The sequence below is a fragment of the Indicator indicator genome, chromosome 26 (genome assembly GCF_027791375.1).
Source record: "Indicator indicator isolate 239-I01 chromosome 26, UM_Iind_1.1, whole genome shotgun sequence".
Lineage (NCBI taxonomy): Eukaryota > Metazoa > Chordata > Aves > Piciformes > Indicatoridae > Indicator > Indicator indicator.
In genome coordinates, this window is record NC_072035.1 from 7,771,749 (window position 1) to 7,788,322 (window position 16,574).

At 49.5% G+C, this 16,574-nt stretch overlaps 1 protein-coding gene across 1 annotated transcript in view; it reads left to right on the plus strand.

Moving 5' to 3' along the window:
• NCOR2 (nuclear receptor corepressor 2) overlaps positions 1-16,574 on the plus strand; it is a 177,727-nt gene that overhangs the window by 59,504 nt on the left and 101,649 nt on the right. The window contains exons 6-7 of the mRNA XM_054392833.1: positions 6,487-6,543; positions 11,436-11,488. Of these exons, the coding sequence (XP_054248808.1) occupies positions 6,487-6,543; positions 11,436-11,488 (110 nt within the window). The remainder of the gene's footprint in view (positions 1-6,486; positions 6,544-11,435; positions 11,489-16,574) is intronic.

Consider the following 16,574-nt stretch of genomic DNA (forward strand, 5'->3'; position numbering starts at 1 on the left):
CACAGCTATCTATCTCTAAATTCAGCATTATGCTGGAAAATTGGAATTCAAAGGATTGTTTTGAAGTTCTTCCACCCCCTGCTGCTGTTGTGTCTGTGCAGAGCATGTTCCTAGCTATCCATTTACCCTCCTCAAATACCTTCATAAAGCATTAATGCCCCATCCATAAATAAGAGAGGGAATAAATGAACACTTTTAGCATTGCAAAGGATAATCTCACCGTTCACCACTCAAAGGCACTAAGTGTGACTCAGATCCCACAGGGATTTTATGTCTGTATAACTCTGATTTTCTATGAACTCCTGATTTACATTAGAAAGGGAAGAATCAGGCCAAAGCTGGTGCAGTAAATAAAACCTTATCAGTGAAACTGCTTTTGAGCATTAAATCTGCAGGGCTTGTTTTTCAAATTCTAGTTTTTGTGCTAGTTGGGGTGGGGGAGTTTTGTGTTTGGCTGCTGAAAGGGTCAGGTTCATTTTGCTTTTGTTTCCAATAATTTCTTTTCTGGGGTTGCTTCATCTTTGCTTGGAGATGCAAAAGGGGCTTTCAAATAATCCAGAGGAAGAGTGGAAAGATCAGAGGTTAGAAGCTGTTAACACTTGTGTGACAGCAAGAGTTTCAAAATGGAAACATTTAGTGTGGAGTCATTGAGAATCCTTTCATTTTGTTCTTGGATTTGAAGGAAATAGTTGGACTTTGTATTTTGTGGGGTTTTTTTTTTTTTTTCCTAAATGGTCCTGTTGTCTATTTTTAATGTCTGCTGCAGGATGTGGAGTTCCCCAGTAGGTGCACTGACTTAGAAGCCTTGTGCATGACTAACCCAGACCAGATTGTGCCATGTCCTGGGTTTTCAGGTCTGGGATGTAAGAACAAAAAGTACAGGCCACCACTAAACCATGTCCCTCAGCAGCACCACATCTACATTTCTTCTAAATCTCTCCAGGGATGGTGACTCCGCCACTTCCCTGGGCAGCCTGTTCCAGGGCTTGACAGCCCTTTTGGGGAAGAAAGTTTTCCTGATAGCCAATCTAAACCTACCCTGGCAAGGGGATGGAGAATAAGTGAGTTGACCACAGACTGGCTGGCAAGGACCAGTCAAAGCCAAAGACCGGCGAGCAACCAGAGTGAGTCTGCTTGTCACGTTCCACACAAGATAGGTGGGAGCTGGGATTAACTCATGGTTCCGCTGTGACCCTTTTCCTCAGCTTTCTTACTGCTTGGATTAGTCATTTGTAACCACCACTGCATGTATCTGCTGCCTGAGTCTCAGGGATGGGCTCCATCACCTCTGGTGCAGTGGAGAGATTGCACAGGTGGGCAAGTGGGGAGCCTGTAGGGCACCCACATCCACTGGGCACCCCTGCAGAGCATCAGCCCCTGTGCTAGCTCAGAGGAGCCTGTCAAATACCCCTGAGGCTGACCAGTGCCCCCTGATACTCAGGGACATTTGGGTTCAAGGAGGGCACAGATCCTCAGGTTCCTGTGGTTTGGTTGGGAGCACTGGTGGTGACCATGGTTGCCAGCTGTGGGAGCCAGGAAGGGAAGAGCAATGTTTTCCCTTCCCATGGCACCAGGGCTCATCACCTGCTTTGTGGGAAGAGTGGCAAATGGCTGGGGTGGTTTGGCTCTCAGAGAGAGGATGCTGAGTAAAAGTTAGTACTTGTGGTTGCAGGAATGAAAACTTTTCCCTTTGAAACTGTCACTGCCAAGTCATGGTTTGGTTCTGTCAGGTCTTGGCATGGAAGTTACACCTTTAGATCCCCCCCCAGACTGTTTGCTTTCTGCTTCGTGTAGGAAGGTGTCTAGCCTCAGGGTTTCCATGATTTCTGCTGACTTCAACCACACTTCTCCTGAATTTTGTTTTAAACAAAGTCCAGCTCCAGCCTGCCTCTGCTGTGCCACTCCTGCAGCTCTGTCTGCCCCCAGGACCGCGTGCTACTTGGGACAGGAATTTTTCCCAGCACCGCCCTGTGTGCAGCTCTTCTGCTCCTCTCCAAGAGTTTTGCTTATCTCCATGTGGGACAAGCCTGGTCCCAAATAGAAACCCTTCCACTCCCTGTGGCTGCTGCCTACGGGCTGCTATAAATAACCCCTGGAGCACAGTTCAGCTGCAGCAGCTTTGTGCTGCATGGAGCCGTGGCTGGAGCTGGTCCAAGAAAATGCTGCCTCCTAATTTCGGATCCGCTTTCTCAAAATAATTCCTGTGTTTCCTCCTCTGCCATTTTTAAACTTCGCTTTAAGAAGAGCCCACGCAGAATCCCAGACTCTGCCTCCTCAGGTTTTGGATGCTCTGCTGCCTTGCGGGGTCGGCTCATCGTCCTCGTGGGAGCTTGCATGGCCGGGAAGTTGTTCTCCTGCCCTCTTCCCCCTCCCAAGCTCATTTAAAGTATCTTCAAAGGAAAACCAAGGGGCTGGAGTTTGATTTTTGAAGCCAAACACTTTTGAAGTGAGAATGAAGATTTTCATAGTCTGCAGGAAGGTTTTTGTTGTTGAAGTTATCTTTAGCTCCAGGCTTGGGGCAGCATGAGATGGGGCAAGAGCGTGACCTCCACAGCTGTGGTCTGCCTGCCCATGCTCTGCCATGGGGAGATGAAGAGGGAGGTTTGTTGTGGGCAGCTGCTGCTCCCTGCCATGTCTCTAGGTCCCTGCATGCATTCGTGGGCCCTACAGTGACACAGATCAGTGTTTGTGGTTCAGCTGCATTTCTTGAGACACCTGGATCCTTCTCAAAGTGGAAGACTAGTATATGATGGGCTTTACCTCTCCATCTGAGTCATGCTCAAACACAGTTCAGAGGAGCTGCCTCCACCTTCAGAAGTGCCCCTGGTTCACTCTTGTTCACGCCGATCCCAAACCCAGAGCTGCTCTAAGCAACTGATGGTAAATGGGAGTAAAAAGTAGCCTTGGGGCTTCAGTTCCTCTTTGGGCACTGCTGCTCTGAGTGCTGTAGCATTATTTCAGTGGGGAAAAGGGGTCATGAGCTGCTTACTGTGGAGCTGCAGAGGGATTTAAAACTGATGGAGATCTTCATACGACTCACCAGAATTAGAGGCAGAGTTTTGCCTTCCAGAATGTTTCTTTCTGTTAAATAATGAGGATTGCAGCCATGGGGGTAGGCGTTAATCAGCAGACGTAGGATGGACCCTCTGGTTTCCTTCTGCACTGTCAATCACTAAACATGCTCATAACAAAGTCAGTATTGGAACTGAGTCCTAGGTGGCTGTGCCTTCAGAAAGGAAGGGATTTACCAGGGCTGGTGGGCTTCAGCAAAGTTACTGTGGCTGCAGAGGGACCTGGGGGCTGCCCTTGCACTGAACAGTTTGAAGTTTGCTGAAGTTCTCCTGCCAGGCTTTTGGCTAGCTGAGTCCTCAGGCAAGAGCCTGTCTCCCTGTGTCTGGCTGTCCTCCAACATGAGCCCTAGCATGGTGAGAACCTTCTGCTGGGTGTAATATGTCCCTCCCAACTGTGCTGCCAGCTCTCACCTCGGTCTGTGTGGCCTTTCAGACAGCTCATTACAGTTCTGCTATCATCTGATAAATGCAGCAAGGAGCATCAGCAATTACAGTGGGTGTCAAGTGTTAATTGGGCAGCTTTCAAGATAGAGGCATCTCTTTGTGTACGTACGAAGATATGACGTGCTCAGAATAGCTTCCCCTCCTGATCTTTCGTTCTGGAGACGTGTGCATTACAGTTGGTTAATGCAAGACAAATTATGTCATTCTTCTTGATTTGCCACATGTTCTGCCGATGGTGATTTGCCTCTGGGTTGTCTCATTAAGTTGTCTAAACATGGCAAATGCGGCAGCTGAACGCACTCGGCTTCTTCTCCAAGTTAATCTTGTTGTACACACGAGCCTGCAGCATCATTGGTTGCTCACAGTGCTGTCGCTGCTGCCAGGGCATCTTCCACCCGTGCTGGTGCCCAAGAGAATGGCTGTGGCTGGCTGCCTCCAACTGGGGCTGCAATTCTCTACCCACAGTTACTCTGCCTGCACTTAACTGGTTTGCTGATTTTAGTCCCAGGTATACATCACCAAAACTCCGGGTAAGGTGATGCTCCCCACTCACCAGCCAGCAGTGGTGGGTGGGAGGATGCTTGGCCAAATCACCCTCCTGGCAGCAGATAGAGGGTATCTTGTAGCAGTTGTAATGATCACCACCTCTCCACCCCCAAAAAATGTTACCCTCTGGTTTTAATTGTGTGGGACTTGTTAAGTCTTCCTTGAGTCTTATTTTATTGTTAAGACTTGTTAAGCTTGATGGGTCTTTGGGCAGCCTGGTCTAGTAAAAGGTGTCTGTGTCCATGACAGGATTGGAACTAAATGATCTGAAAGATCCATTCCAGCCCTGTGATTCCAAATGCCACAGTGCTGATGTTCTCCAAGGGCAACAGACTTTATAGCTCACAGAGACCAAAATATTAATCTCTGGCCCAGTGAATCAGGAGCAATCTGCTGGTTGCTGCCCTCTCTGTGCACGCCTGAGAGATGCAGACTGGGCTGGCCAGTGGGGTTGGACTCTACCCATGGTCCTCTTAAGGTGGAGCAAGGATGTGAGAGAGGCTAGAAGGGCAGAGCAGCTCACTGGGACAGGCTCCAGGTGCTTTTTTGGCTCTGTCCCAGCATTACTAGCTGCTCTGCTTCTGTGTGTGTGTGTCCTGGCCCATGAGGTACACAGTCATGGTGACATCTGTGAATCCCGAGGTCTGCTGCACAGGGGTGCCACAGATGAGTGGGCAGGAATGTGTCCATGCAGGGCTCCTCTGTGCACCCTGTGGGGAGCAGAGCAGACACACTTCATGGTTACATCTCCCATCTCCTTGAAGTCATTTCTAAATTGCCAAAAAACAGCTTTGTGTCCTCCCAAGTGTGCAGTAGTAGAGGAGCCAGGAAGGTGCCCTGGTTGCCCCATTGCAGTGAGGCACCTGCAAGGGTTCTGCATCCAGGCTGGGGCCCGGTGCTGGGCTGTGGGCAGGGTGACTCATGCAGCTGCTCTGGGGCCAGCTCTGCAGAAGTGCAGGTTGGCAGATCAGATGCTGGGTGGGTGTGCAAAGCCCTGGCTGGGAGCTTGCACAAGTACTGCCTGCCTTGGTGCTTCCAAGGACTGGCCTGGCAGCAGGGGGTTATTGAAGCTCTTGGTGGGTGGGCATAGGGCAAGCTGTCAGGGTAATGTGCCAGCTTTTGGTGACACATCCCTTGTGCTGAGACCCTGGGTAACTCATCCTGCTGTGAGCTGGCATGAAGCTGAGAGGTGCCAGGTGCTGGGGAGCAGCGTAAGCCAGGCTCCTAGAGCTGAAATCCCCTGCCCTGGGGACGCTTCGCCCAGGGTTTGCCAAAGCCCCACTGGCTCTGCTAGGAAGTCCAGTGCTCAGCTCCCCCCAGCATCCCAACCCTGTGGCTCAGCTCATGTCCTGCAGCTCCAGCCTAATTCTATTGTTTTAAAAAGGGGATTTCCCCTTCTCTCTGGCCCCCCCTATCACCCCATGTTTAAATTCTGGGGAAGCTTTACTCTGCCCATGGTGGCTTCACCCCTGTTTTAGGCAGCTGTGATTTTTCTCCCCTAACTATCCCAGAACAGCTAAAACTATCTATTTTATTGAACAAACATCTCTGAAAATCCATCTCCTGCTACTCCTTGCTGCCAGGTATTTGACTTTATCAGCTCAGCCCCATGGCCTTTGGGCAGCATGAAGTGATCTGGATTTATTGGACTGTCAGTAAACCCCCCCAAAAAGCCTGCTTTTGGGAGGAAGGGCTGTTTACTGAAAATGTCATCTTTTATTTAGGATCCTGCTGCAGCCAACCCAGGGCTTGTTTTCAGGCCTGTTTAATTAGCAGCCATCACACAGCCTCTGTAACGTGTTCCTGGGTCTTTGTTTTTTTTCTTGTAATACGTGCTAGGTAGCTTGCCTCGGGGTGGGAGGGTACAGAGAAGGGCTCCTCTGTGGCAGGGAGGGGAGGGAAGTGAGAGCAAGATGAGGAGCCAAGAGCAGCTCAGCTCTGATGATCACATGCTCGTGCAGCGATGAATCCTAGGAAGGACATCTGTGCCTGCGTGCCGGCGTGCCCGCCCCGCGCCGCCAAGGGTACGGAGTGATCCCCCGCCTGGCACCCCAAGGGGCTGCCGCTTCAGGTCATGTCCTGGGCATTGCTGGGAAGCTTTAAAGTCGTGATAAGTGCTGGAGCCTTTCAGCCATTTGGAGGTAAAGGGTATGATCCCTGTGCCTGGCGTCCAGAGGGGATGGAGATCCAGGTCACCTCCCCAGGCGGGAGCTTGGATGCAGTAAAGTCCTGACATGGAGCTTCCCTGCAGGTCCAGAAGCTGAACTGAACTTTTCCACCCGCTTTCAGGCAGGGGTGGGGTTTGTGGCAGCTCTGTGGAGGTTTGGGAAGGGGTTTTAGCACAGGAGGAGCGCTGGATGAGGGGACTGGAACTGTAAGCGATGATAGAAATAAATTTTCTTCCTCTCCCTTTTTCTCCCTGCAGAAGAAGGCAGAGGCTGCCCACCGGATCCTGGAAGGACTGGGGCCCCAGGTGGAGCTGGTGAGTGTTACTTCTGGCTTCAGGGAGCAGGAGCTGGGACGGGTTTGGAGAGGTCCTGGGTGGTGAGCACAGCACCGAGCACACAGTGTGTGTGTTTAAGCCGTCAGGAGGAAGTGTGCTACTGGCCTGGACCTCTCGCTGGCAGGGCACCTCGGCAGGAAGCGAGGTTGCTGAGATGAGGACTGAAACCCAGGCAGACATACTCAGCTCTTTTCAGAGAGCCTTCTGCTTAGGCTCCTTCTTGCAGCAGAGCTTGGGGGGGAAGGGGCTCCATACACACTGCCTCTGCTCAGGATACTGATGGCTTCATTTGCTGATGTCAGCCACCACACCAGCCTCATGGTGCTGTGTGGGAGGGAGGGATGGGTTCTGGGATGGGTGCTGGGATGGCAGCTGCAAACGGAGGAGAGGGCTGGAGGGTGCTCTGTAAGCACAGCCTGGTCATAGCTGCCATGACCTGCAGGTGTCAGGACTCACGTCCTGTTTCTGTTTCCTTCTTGCACAAGGACGCTGAGAAAAACAACCTGTAATAAGTTGTCAGTCTGGAGCTGCCCCTCATCCAGCTGTTAGTCGAGTGACTGATGGCTGGAGGGATGGCTGAAAGCAGCCCCTGAGGGTCTGAGCTCTGGAGCAGGGTGCTGGGAAAGGGCACTGGGAAAGGGTACGTCTGCAGCAATGCTGCTAGAAGGATCAGAGCGAACAGATGTGGTCTGGTGGAGCACCTCTGGCTTTGTACCAGCCATGGGGTGCAATGGAGGGAACTGTTCCTGCAAGGTGGGAGTAGGCAAGTCACAGTCCTGTAATATGGGCTTGTCATGCAGAGGTGGTACCAGCCATTGTCTTCCCCAGGTGCACAAGGGAGAGAGGTCATAGGGGAGCTGGTGCTCAGTGCTACGTGTCAAACCCACTTCCTTGTTTGGGGAGGCAGCACTCATTATTTTTCCTTTGAGTCACCAAGGTCAAAGCCTTTGCTCCCTTTCTGCTCTGAGGACTGGTAGTGCCTGGGCTTGGTGCTTCCTCATCCAAAAGATGTGGCATTTCCTTTCCTTCCTCCCCTTGCTTATTTTTTTTCTCCTATTCTCCCTTTTATTTATTTATTTTATTTATTTTTATTTCATTTTTTGTATGTTTTGTGGATGCTTTGTCCCTGGGTGCTGATATTGCACAGGGAGCAATATCAGCCCAGTGCAAACTGGAGGTTTGGGTTGGATATTAGGAAAAAAATCATCTCCAAAAGGGTTGTCAATGCCTGGAACAGACTGCCCAGGGAAGTGGTTGAGACACCAGCCCAGGGGTATTTAAAAGCTGTGTAGATGTGGTGCTGACATGGTTTAGTGGTGACCTAGTGGTGCTGGGTTAATGACTTGGCTCCATCATCTTAAAGGTCTTTTCTAACCAAACCAAATCTATGGTTCTGTGGTCCTGCTTTACTTCTTGGAGGGCAGGGGAAACCCTCTGCTGAGAAAACCTTGCTCAGCTCATTTTGTCCCTGCAGTGTGGTGGGACCATTTGAAAAATGCCCTCATGTTTTCTCCAGGGAGAAGTATCATTGAGATGTGTAATCTGAACAGCTTCAAGTGGCCAGGCAGCAACTGAACCCTTTCATTGTTTTATTTTTGCAGAGCTTTCAGTAAATCCAAGGGTTTTTCAGTAATAGCTTTGCACTGCTGTTAGGTGTTTCTGAAATGTCACTCCCCAGAGAAATGCCTTACATGTCCCTTACCCTAGAGAAATACTGTGAGTGTTTGGAACATGTCACCTTACCTATCTGACCTGTCAGCTTTACTCCTGCTTACTCATTGAGCAAGTTCTGTGCAGGTTGTGGATGGCTCTGAGGGAAGATGCTGTTTCTCCTCTATGGGGACAGGCTGGAGAAGAGAAGGCTTCGGGGAGACTTTATAGTGGCCTTTCCAGTACCTGAAAGGGGACTACAAGAAAGGTGGGGAGGGAGTTTTCACAAAGGATTGCAGTGACAGGATGAGGGGAAATGGCTTTGAGCTGGAAGAAGGGATATTCAGACTGGAGTTTAGGAAGAAATTCTTTACAGTGAGGGTGGTGAGGCACTAGGAACAGGTTGCCCAGGGAGGTTGTGGATGGCCCTTCCCTGGAAGTGTTCAAGGCCTTGAGCAACCTGGTCTAGTGAAAGGTGTCCATGCCCATGGCAGGGGGTTTGGAACTAGGTGATCTTTAAGGTCCCTTCCAACCCAAACTATTCTATGATTCTTCAACCCTGCCCTGTTGAGTATTAATCCTCTAGTCTGTGAGATGTTCTCTCTGGGGTAGGAAGAACCTTTCTCCTGGGTTTGCTCCACTGCATGGGCTGAGTTACAGTGCTGAGGCTGTTGTGCAGACAGAAATCGCTTTGAGGTGTTGGTGTCATGTGGATCTTGGGTTTGGGTCCCAGAGTTTCTTATTCCTGACTGTTGGAGCATTTCTTTCAAGGTGCTGTGTTCCAGTGCTTGTTAGCAAACCCAAGTGTTCCCAGACCAAGAATTTAAATGGCTATTTATAGCACAGATAAGTAGTAGTGGAAAAGAATCAGCAGCCTTTGGTGAGCTGAGTGGCATCAGGACATCTGTGCCATTCACCTGCACAGGAGCATCTTCTAGCCCAGGCACAAACCAAAGCATTTGCTCCACCACCTTCTCCCGAGAGGGAGATCTCTGTGACTTGCCCCAGGCCAGCTTCTTTGCTTTGATTTTTGTGAGCTCACAGGGAAAAGAGGCACTTTTATGTATTGGTACTTCCAGTTCTTGCAGTCCTCTTCCAAGAGGCAGTTGCTGGTCAAGGCCACCCAGCAGTTTCCCCAGTCGAGCTGTTCCAGGGTGTGGATGTGATGCTCCAGAGTCACAGCTTGATTTCTTCTCTGTGGTGCAGACCTGCCTCTCCCGAGCTACGTGATGAGACGGATGTCTGTGTTCTTCTGAGCTTCCCAGGCGTGAAGTGCACAGCCAGCTCCGAGCCAGGAGTCAGACCAGCAAGTCTGAGAGGATTCACAATAGAAGTACCCCTGGGGAAGGGACACCACGGAGAAATGTCTCCTTCTGCTTGTTCCTCTCATCTGTCCTAGCTTAGCTGGCACAGGGTAGCCAGATGTTTCCTGGCAGATTTTGTCCTACCATCCCCTCACAGGGCAACAGATGCCCAGATGTTGCCAGCAGCTTTGAAGCCCTGGTGGTTTACCTGCCTGGGCTCCTCTGCATGCCTTTTCCATGTGGGGCTTTTGTGTGCCATCCCAGCCAAGAGGGATATGTCCAAGGGCAGCCAGGACAAGAATCTGATAACCTGCTGGTGTCGAACTGCAGCAGTGATAAGCTGCAGAGAGTAGAGAGCTGCACCCAGTCTCCTTTCTGTGCAGATCACTGTGGCTGTCCCTGTGTGCTGCAGGATAAGGGTGAGGCAGGATCTGTTTTTTTTGCTGGGCAGTAGAGACAGGCTGGCTGTGTGGAAAAACAAGTTTCTGTGCCAAGCACCTGTGATGGGGAAATACCATGGGGGAGGTGAGAGTAACACCTTCTTCAAACTGAAGGAGGAAGAAACCCACCTGTGTTTGCAAGTTCTGTCATCTCCAGTGCTGCACACGAGGTTGATCAGGTGTCCAGGAGATGTTTTACTCTTTTCTTGTGTTTTAATCTGAGATGAAATTGAGTGGGCACAGAGTGTAGCCTCAGCTGTTAGACCACAGTAGGAAGGTGAGCTGCTTTGTAGGTAGCCATGGCCAGGATGGTGCCTTCATGCAGCACCTGGCCATCATATGTCCCCTTCTCTGTGTTTGGCTGCAGATTTTAGATCACCTACAGCTAATTTGGTTAAAGTTTGTTGATGAATTGCTTGAAGACTTGGGTGGTGTTTCTGTGGTTGGACAAGAGATGTGTTCATTAGGCAATGAGTTACTGACAATGGTTGGACCATGGCAAGCTTTTGATTAGTACAATCTTGGACTTGTTCACACCAGCTTAGCCACTAACTGGAAGAGCATTGAAGGCCTTAATCCTGAGCATCCTGTCAGCTTGCTTAGGCAGACACAACTGGTGGCAGATTCTGGAGCATGACCTGAGCTGCTACCTCAATGGGTGGGATCAAGTGTTGTCTCTGGCATTTCTCCTTCCCTGAGGTGGGACCCTGTATTGTGTCATGTTCTCCTAGGGTACATCACCCTGTGGATGGGAAAGGAGAAGTAGCAAGGGGAGTGACCAGCTGAAAGTGGTCAGGGATAGATCCAGCTCTCTTGGTGCTTGGCTGAGGGTGTTGGCAGGTCCTTGCTGATAGTGTGGGTGGCAGAGCAACTCCATGAGTGCTCACATCTGATGCTGGAAACAGCTGCAGTGAGTGGGCTCTCCAGAGGGCAACCCTGGGTAAAACACTACTGGAACCCAGTACCCCTCCTGAGGGATGGACAAGGGCATCCTTCTATGCATGGGTGCAGGGGGATTCCCAGGGGTGCAGACTTGTCCTGCCTGCAGCTGCCTGTGCTCAAGCAGGCATTTGCCACGCAGACATAACAATTTGCAGCACAGAGACTGTGCTGCAGCTCCCCAGGGCCCCCTTTCCCCTCACCTCCCCCTGCCCTGTGCTCCAGAGCGGTGGGTGAATGACAGCCGTGCTCGCCGCGGGCCCTCTGCGTGTGCAGCACATTGCAAGTGGCTCCCTGGGAGTCAGCTTGCCCGAGCACTGCCTGCCCTCCCATGGGCTGAGCTGGGATGCACCAGCACTCCAGCAGTGCTGCTGAGAGCCAGCACCCTCCAGTATAGCCAGGGGGCAGGGCTGAGGGCAGCTAGGGGGCATGAGGATGGGTGGAAACATGCACTGAGGCAGCAGTGCCTTCTGACTGGTTAAAGTTTCTAAATGTCAGACCATACCATTTATGCCTTCATTTTTCTTATTTATTTCAGCCATTATACAACCAGCCTTCAGACACCAGGCAATACCATGAAAACATTAAAATGTAAGTATGAGGCAATAAAGGCTGCTTTAAATGTCAGGTTGGGCATTAGGCTGGGATGGGAGGGATGCGAGCTCGCTCCCAGACCCCCATTAAAGCTGCTGAACAGTCGTGAGCATCGTCTTGGAGCTGGTGTTCTACTGCTCTGGGTGCCTGAAGCACAAACCAGCTCTAGGAGCAGCTCCAGGAGCACAGCAGTTGGGAGCTGTAGCTTCAGATGGATGCTCATGGTGCTGCTTGATCTTCTCGGGGGGAGTGGATGTAGATCCTGGCTGGTGTCTTGGCACTTTCTCAAAGAGCCTTTGGTGCTTTCTTCTGTGCTTCACCCATACTCAAGTACAAAATCAGCTGCCTCTCTGTATTTGCATGCGAGACAGATGAGGTAAAATGAAAAGTTGCAATTACAATTAGATTTTTCATGAAGCACCTCTTGAATGTCTGATAACAACTGGTTACTTCAAAGATACTTACAGAAACTTAGCAATCATCTAATTTGACTTATCACCTCAATACATGGCTTAATCATCAGCCTGCATTTAATAACCACAGTGACTTCCTGAACATAGAAGAAATGTAGCAGATAACAAGAACAGTGATAATTGTGATTATTGTTGGAAATTTCAATAGGCAAACCAGATCTGAAACTGTTATCTGCTTTGAATGAACTGGTGATTGCTCTGAGCTGCCTGCAGCATGTCTATTTTGGTCCAGGCTTGGTCAGATGGTGATAATCATCTTTAATAATCTATTAATGAAAGTTAATAATCTTGTGCTTTTCAGTGGTGTGTTAATTGAGGGCAGGGGTATTATAGGGAAAGAGTTAATTTACCTCTGCTGCTCTGCTCTGCTGCAGGAAAGCATGATGGGTGCTGGTGATGTTTAGGTGCTGTTCTGTCCCCAAGGACTGTGGGGAGGAGGATGGTTTGGTGATGTGATTTCGCTGCTTGCAGCCTCAGTTCCTGCTCCACCCCAGGCTTCCTGTATCATCTGGGTGATGCACTCACTGTAAAACCTTCAGACTCCAGAGTCACCCTCAGCCCTTCGATTCCCTCAGGGATCCATGGGTCCCTGAGCAGCCTTGCTGCCAGCACTAGATGCTGGTGCCCTAAATGTGAGGTTGTGTTCTGGTGCTTGGTGTTGGACTGGGTGCTATGGATAGACTCAAGATGCTGCTGTACCACACACCTCTGGAGCAGGGGAACATCTTCTCCTGGGGGTGGATGTGGAGGGTAAGCAGATGGGGAAGTCAGTGGGAAATAATGTCTTTCCCTGCAGCTGAGACATCCCCAGAGCTTTTGTGCTTCCAGCTGCTTCCTTTGTGCCTTGTATTGGTGATGCTTTCACCCCTGGTTGGTTGAGCTTGGCAGGCGTTGCTGCAAGTCTTGAGAAAGGAGGGCCCAGGATTTTGACCCGTGTGTGCTGTGGCCTGTGTCTCCTGGCATTTCAACCCTCTGGCCATTGTCCTTGTTGGCAGTCTGCCAAGGTGTCTCTGAGGAGCAGGCAGATGTGTGCCCTCCATGCTGGCTACTTCCCCAAGCCCACAGCTTGCTGCAAAGATAAAAAGAAGCAAACAAACCCAGAACCATCTTTTCCAGTTCGCTGATTCAACACAGGACTGATGAAGTAAGTGACAATTATACTCTTGGGTGAGGTGATGATGGCTGGCAAAGGGTCTGAGCTTCTTCTCAGCTTGCAGCCCCCTCACTTTTGGAAGTACCTGTTTTGCTGTCAGTTGTTGATGGCTGATAAACCACCTTATGCAGCATCAGGTGCTGGCCCAAGGACATGCTCTCTGTGTTGCTAGTTGTGACTCATCCCTGGTACTGATGGTGTGTGGCAGTCACCATCTCTCAGGAGCCTTCGACCCCCTGTTCCTCTCTTCGAAGGGATCCATGGCCATCACAAGCTGGGCACTGAAGGTAGCACTCTCAGGCTGATCCCTAGTTGTGTGCTTGAAAGAAAGAGTTAAAAGTAGATCCAGATACTTCACCCACTCTGCTTTCCCTTGCCAATATTTGTGGGTTTGTGATCACATTTTCCTGTGATTAAACAATTTCCTGTCCTTGGTTGCTGCCTGAAGGATGGGCACAAGTGAGAGGGAACTCAGAGCACAGGTCAGGAGTGAAACCAGTAATGAGATGTGAAGCCCCATCAAACCAGCTTCCCATCCTTTTCCTTCTAGGCATCTGTAGGGTTGTCCCAGCCCTCTTATGTGGCTGTTTTGGTGGTGATGAAAGACCAAGGAGAGGTTGGAGTAGGCAGGCTTGGGGTTCATGTTCACTGTGATTAATGAGGCAAAAATATGGGAAGGAAACCACACGTTCTAATGAAAAGCTTCTGTCTCCTCCTTCCAGAAGGCTTACAATTAGCTGCCTTCAGCTGGTTATTGATGCCAGACAATTACTTTTATGGATTTAGGTCAGCAAAAGGCCCTTGAGCAATCTGGGCTCCAGATGTTGGCTGCTTTTGACCGTGGGCCTGTCTCAGAGATCCTGAGGTCTGAACTGCACTTTGCTATTTGTTGATGGACGTGCAGGGAGACTCACATGCCCTGTTCTCCCATCCCTCGTGTCCCTGCTGCACATTGAAGGATGTTTGGATGCTTGGAACACAGATACAAAACCCAGATTTCAGTGATTCATCTAAGCAAATAATTAAGGGTCCTTTCGCCAAGAGGAAAAGGTATTCAACTTCTCCATCTTGACCAAGTGAAGCTTGGATGTCCAAATCCTACTTACAACTTCTTCACAGTGATGAATATATTTTTTGTTCTTTTCTTGTTCTTGGTACATTTGTGCCTTTTTGCTCTAGAGGAACAGCTTCTAATCCGTCACCTGGAGCTGGCTATTTTGGTAGTTTCTGGGAGACATCAGCCAGCTGCGTTTAGAGCACCAGAAGGACAACTGCCAAGACACCACAAGTTATGTTTTGTTGAGGTGTAATTAGATGCAGATACTTCCAAACTGCTTCAGTCTATGCAGATGTAGCCATGATGAAAATCCCTTTTGGCAGGTTGCTGAAGAATCATCCAGTTGTGATTCTATTCATGGAACCTGGCTACACACTGGCTCCATTGGGTTAAATAGGAGTTGCTCCCACATGAAGCTGGTTGGGAACTTCAAACCTGAGTACGGAGGGAAGGCACAGAGGGTTGCTGTTCACAAATACCTTATTTATTTATTCTTTTTATTTTTTCATTTTTTTCCCCCCAAACATTTCCTAGGCTGGATTTTTTTCTTCTGAGCTGAATGTTTTGCATGTGTCAGGGGGAATGCATTTGAATATCACAAAGCCAGCATTCCTCGATTTCTCTACAGCCGTACTCTCTGCCTCGTGACACGACTTGGATTCTTCCTGCTTGTTTGCTTTGCTTTTTGGTGGGGATGAGTCGCTCATGCCGATAGAGCTGACTGGGGAGTCAGGGCAGGAATCTCTCCTCTTACTAAAATGTTATTGGTCTCTCATTTTCATGGAGGTTTATGGCCTGTCTCCTATTCAGTACAGTTAAAATTAATTTCATGCCCCAGTTCATTTCAGTGTTTGCAGCTTCAAAAGCTTTTAAGTCCTATTTAGCTGCCTGGCTGTGCTCTGTTACCCGTCTGCTTGGGTCCCTTTGGTTCACCTGTGAGCGCAGGCTCCGAGCAGACACGGTTAAATTTTGTATGCTGCATCTGCCACGTGAGCTGGGGCACCCTTGAGTGCTTTGTGCCAGAGGCTTGACCTACCTTTGATGGAGCCATGTCCTTTCTGTTTGAAATACCTGCTCTGTTGGAAGGAAGGGCTCTGACACTCTCATCAGGAAAGAAGAGAACAAGACGGTGTTTAGTGCCCTTTTTTTGTTGTTGCCCCCATAGCTGGCTTGGCTCTTGGTGGTTTTCAAGGTGTGAATATTTTGGCTTTGCAACAGGCTGACACATCCCTTCCAAATGGCTTACAGTGCTGAGCGCAGCTGAAGGTTGCTTGAGTGATTCTGCATCAACAGAGGAGGTTTCATGGGCTCCTTTACTTAGGTTTTGCTGAAATACAGCAACGAAGAAAGGACACTTACTTGTACAGCAGTTAAGCACCAGTGAATCTGGTTTGGGTCTCCTGTTTCAGTGTTTTGCCAGCTGGATGTCCAAGGATGAGAGCTGCTCTTCCTTCCTTGCCATGGAAGTAATTTTGGGTATTCTCCAGACTCCTGGCCCCAAAGACAGTAACCTTCCTTCCTCGCAGTGTTTGAAGAATGACAAGACATTGTTCACATGAGCAGGATCAATTACTTGCTGTCTACCTGGAGAGAGATTCTCTGAGGGGGCCTTCATCTCTACAGCAGGACATTCCTGCTCGTCGAGCCATGAAAACAGCTCAGTAGGACTCTCCTCCCCTCTTTCCTGAAGCAGTCATCTTGAAATCTTAGTCGGTGGGATTTGTCTGAAAGCAAAATGTGAGCTTCTCAGCCTTGAAAAAAGCACATGAAAGGGAAACTGAAAAGCCCAGGGTGAGTACGTGTGAGGTGCTGTTCACAGGCTTTGCTTTAAACCTGCCCTTTGAGAGCTGCTCCTGGCTTTTACCCTGAAGTTCAGAAATGTTGGGGTGAAACCAGGCTGCATCCCCTTGAGATGCTTGGAGAGGCGTTGGAGAATTAGGGTCTGAGTGTCCAGTTAAAGCAGATAAAGAGCTTGGTGTGATTCTGGTGTTCTTGTGTGTGTGCAGATCCAGTGTGTGCTCTTAGTATCTGCACATCTGGATTGCTGTGTATAGCTGATAACTCTTTTTTGGGGGGTGAGAGGGAGTTTGCCTTTGCAGAATCAAAATCTGAAGTCAGGGTTTTTCAATGAGGTTTAGGGCTTCTGAATATCCCTTTCTTTTCCAAATGCCCCCCTTCCCCTCTGTCTCCATAAAGAGCTGAAGAGCTTTCTTCTGAAAAACCTAACAACTGCAGCTTTCCAAATCACTTGTCACTTTGGAAAATTTAAGTCATCTTTTCATTATTGGCTGTTTAGGGGCTTTAGTAGCACTAGATTGCCTCTAAATTCGTAGCTGAAGCCTGACATGTAACACAAATGCTCTTCCAAACCCTGTCATTACTAATGCATTCTCTTTCAGC